The sequence below is a fragment of the Diaphorina citri genome, unplaced genomic scaffold (assembly GCF_000475195.1).
Source record: "Diaphorina citri unplaced genomic scaffold, Diaci psyllid genome assembly version 1.1 scaffold864, whole genome shotgun sequence".
Lineage (NCBI taxonomy): Eukaryota > Metazoa > Arthropoda > Insecta > Hemiptera > Psyllidae > Diaphorina > Diaphorina citri.
The window spans coordinates 70,914-74,088 of record NW_007378296.1 but is presented as its reverse complement, the minus strand read 5'-3'; the positions used below and the strand labels follow the sequence as shown (position 1 = coordinate 74,088).

Here is a 3,175-nt window from a genome sequence, read left to right as displayed (position 1 = left end):
TTAATTCATTATCCTTCGAAAAAATTTACTGGAAACGCGATATTGTGAGAATACCTCTTTTTGGCCGCTATATTGGAAAAATCATTACGGTACGGGATTACGGTACATCCTAGAGAAAAAGTGTAAACGCATAAAATGTAGAAAATAAAAAGATAAACAACTTTCTAATTTATTGTTATTAGAAATTTTTTATCGGAAACGAGATATTCTCAAAAAACCCCTTTTTTTGGCCGCCATTTTGAAAAAAAGGCCGCCATTTTGTTCGTATACATGGTTTTCGGTGTCACCCCTTCCTAAAAGTTTTATATGGTCCAAATAAAGGTCCATGCCAAATTTGGTGCTTTCCTGACGAAATGCAGCTTTTTTGACGTTAGGCCACCGACTAATTATACTGCCAATAAAGATTTGTAATTTTTTTCAAGTACCTAACTTGAATTTTTTCATATAAAACTTTCTAAGTGAACACTGCTTGAATTATTTCGAAGGACCTCATTTTGTTTGTACATTTGTACAGAGGAAAGGATTGACTTGACTTTCATATCAACACAGCAAGGTCAGTGCATACATTTAGAACAATAGGTGGGTTATGTTGACCATTCAGACACCTTCTGTTGCTCTACATAATTTATGATTGATTTATCAACTAAATATTTTTGTATGGTTGAATAATTGGTAGGTACCTTGATACTTCATAATTTGTTTCCTTGAAGCCAAGACTGGAAGTAAATTTGAATAAATTGGTATTCAAATAAGTACGTAGAAGATCTCTTGGTCATTTGGCAAAAACATGAGTGGTCAATGAGATATAAGACTTTATGTACCTAAACATTATGAATAGAAATGTAAGTTCTGTAAATTTTTGTCTGTTTATTATTGACTGCTCAAGTAATGATGTAATGGACACAAGTATTGCTTGAAAATATCATTAACAGCTAATCTTTATGTCCGAAACGAAAAGGGTGGATGATGTCATGACTGTAAGAACTTATAACTAAGGTTACTTATCAAGTATGCTGGAAGCCAGAAGGCATGTAAATGTTGAGAATTTGAAGCACTGCCTATATTAAAACAAGATACCTAGTATTTCATGGTTTTCTGCATTTTTGCCTCAACTTTTCTCCCACTTCCCTTCAGCTTTAACCAAATTTATTCCACAAGTTTATTATAGCTCAATCCTCATGCCATGTTTCTGATAAAGAGGGGAACAAATGAGAAAAAAAAAGTGTCTCATCAAGTACTATGCTGGAAGCCAGAAGGCATGTAAATGTTGAGAGTTTGAAGCACTGCCTGGCCTATATTAAAACAAGATACCTAGTACCTATTTCATGGTTTTCTGCATTTTTGTCTCAACTTTTCTCCCACTTCCCTTCAGCTTTAAGCAAATTTATTCCACAAGTTTATTATAGCTCAATTCTCATGCCATGTCTCTGATAAAGAGGGGAACAAATGAGAAAAAGGAAAAAAAAAGTGTCTTGAATCAGAAAGCACAAGTTAATAAAAGATTAGGAATCACGTTCTCATGTAAGTTTCAACTGTTTTACAGTGATGTGTCTTATTGGGATTAATATTATTAGTACTTAGGGAAATATAAAAATATAGTGGTGACTCATCAACTGATCAAATGCTACCAGCCTGGGATAAAACTCATAATCAAAAGAGATGAAGAAAAAATTTCCTTGGTCTGTTTTCTTGTAAACTTAGAATGTGTTATTGCCAAAACTGAAACATATTTTGAGTGACTAGATAGCAACACAATGTGCATTTTCCTTTCGGGAAACTTTCAGAAACAGAACTGGTTTTTGGAAACTTAAGTAATAGCACCAGTACTAAACTATGAAAAATCCAATATGGCAGACCTAACAGAAACGGTTCCATTTCTGAAAGAAAATGCACCCATACTATGTATCTCACATAGTTTACTATTTTTGAAATTTTGAGGCTATGTGCATTTATATGTCATAACTACTCATTTTCCTCACGAGGCTGAGTGGGCCCCGCAACAGCCAGTCACGGAATCAATCATTTGGATGATACAAATTGCTTGACCCTGCCGGGAATCAAACCCGGGTCTCCCGCATGCAAGGCGAGCACAGTGACCACTACGCCATGGGAGCTGACAATAATTATTGTGGAAGTGGTTGTCTTGTGCAGGAATTTAGACAATTTTTATCCTCAGGTTTCCTGTCTCATGTTGAAATTATCTTCTGCCACATTAGCTTGGAAGAAAAACACCATGATCCATTTGAAGGTCGACATAAGATGGTGACCTGGCCCTGATTGCAGCTACAGATACCATTTTCGCTTTTATTATTTTACATGCTTTTTGTAAGTAAGTTCTTGGGAAAGTAGTCAGTTGAATTTTACTTGAATTAGGTTAAATTAAAATTGTTTTCTCTTTGCTTCCATAAATTAAAAAATGAAAATGACAAATCAATGTGTCAAAAAAGGTACCTCCCTCCTTACATGGGTAATTATGCAAAACAGAACATCAATGGAACTACAAATATGACAGGATAGGTACCTATTCATTATCATGTATCAATTACCCATAACACCTCTAGAACATGTGAGAGTAGAGTATTGTATGCAACCCTCCAATCCGAGACCACGCCCACACCCAAGGAATGACAATCATCCCCATTCCCCACCTTAGATTTCAAACGGAATTTTATCCGAAGATCTTATTGATATTATCAAAGAATACGTCAACGCCCTCATCCCCGGCCAAGTTCCAAAGTTTTTGACATCTTACCATAGAAAAGTTTTCTGAGGAGTTAGTTTTGTTCTTTTAGAGGAAAAGAGGACTACAATTCGTTTGTTTCTTACCTCTATTTTATTACAGGTCGCCGGTTCAATTCACAGGCGGACTTTATCCTGAACAGATTACGTTCGTTTTCGGAACGGCTGGCTTTGTTTTGTTCTGTCTTCTCTTCGATTTCAGGACGATAATTCATACGTCCATTGTTACAGTTCCTTTCCTAAAATTCTTCATCAAGTTCAAGGTTAAGGTTGATCTTACAATCCAAGTTCGTTCAATACCTTCGTACATTAGTACGTACATTAGTACGTACATTACTTACCCTTAAAAGAAGAAGAAGAAGAAGAAGAAGAAGAAGAAGAGAGAGAGAGAGAGAGAGAGAGAGAGAGAGAGAGAGAGAGAGAGAGAGAGAGAGAG

The 3,175-nt window shown here is 35.7% G+C and overlaps 1 protein-coding gene across 1 annotated transcript in view; it reads left to right on the top strand.

Annotated features, from left to right (window-relative positions):
• Positions 1 to 2,533: 2,533 nt before the first annotated feature.
• LOC108252795 (putative protein TPRXL) overlaps positions 2,534 to 3,175 on the top strand; it is a gene marked incomplete at its 3' end in the record, with an annotated part of 12,143 nt that continues 11,501 nt past the window's right edge. The window contains 2 exon segments of the mRNA XM_026826044.1: positions 2,534 to 2,566; positions 2,654 to 2,728. Coding sequence (XP_026681845.1) covers positions 2,534 to 2,566; positions 2,654 to 2,728 — 108 coding nt within the window.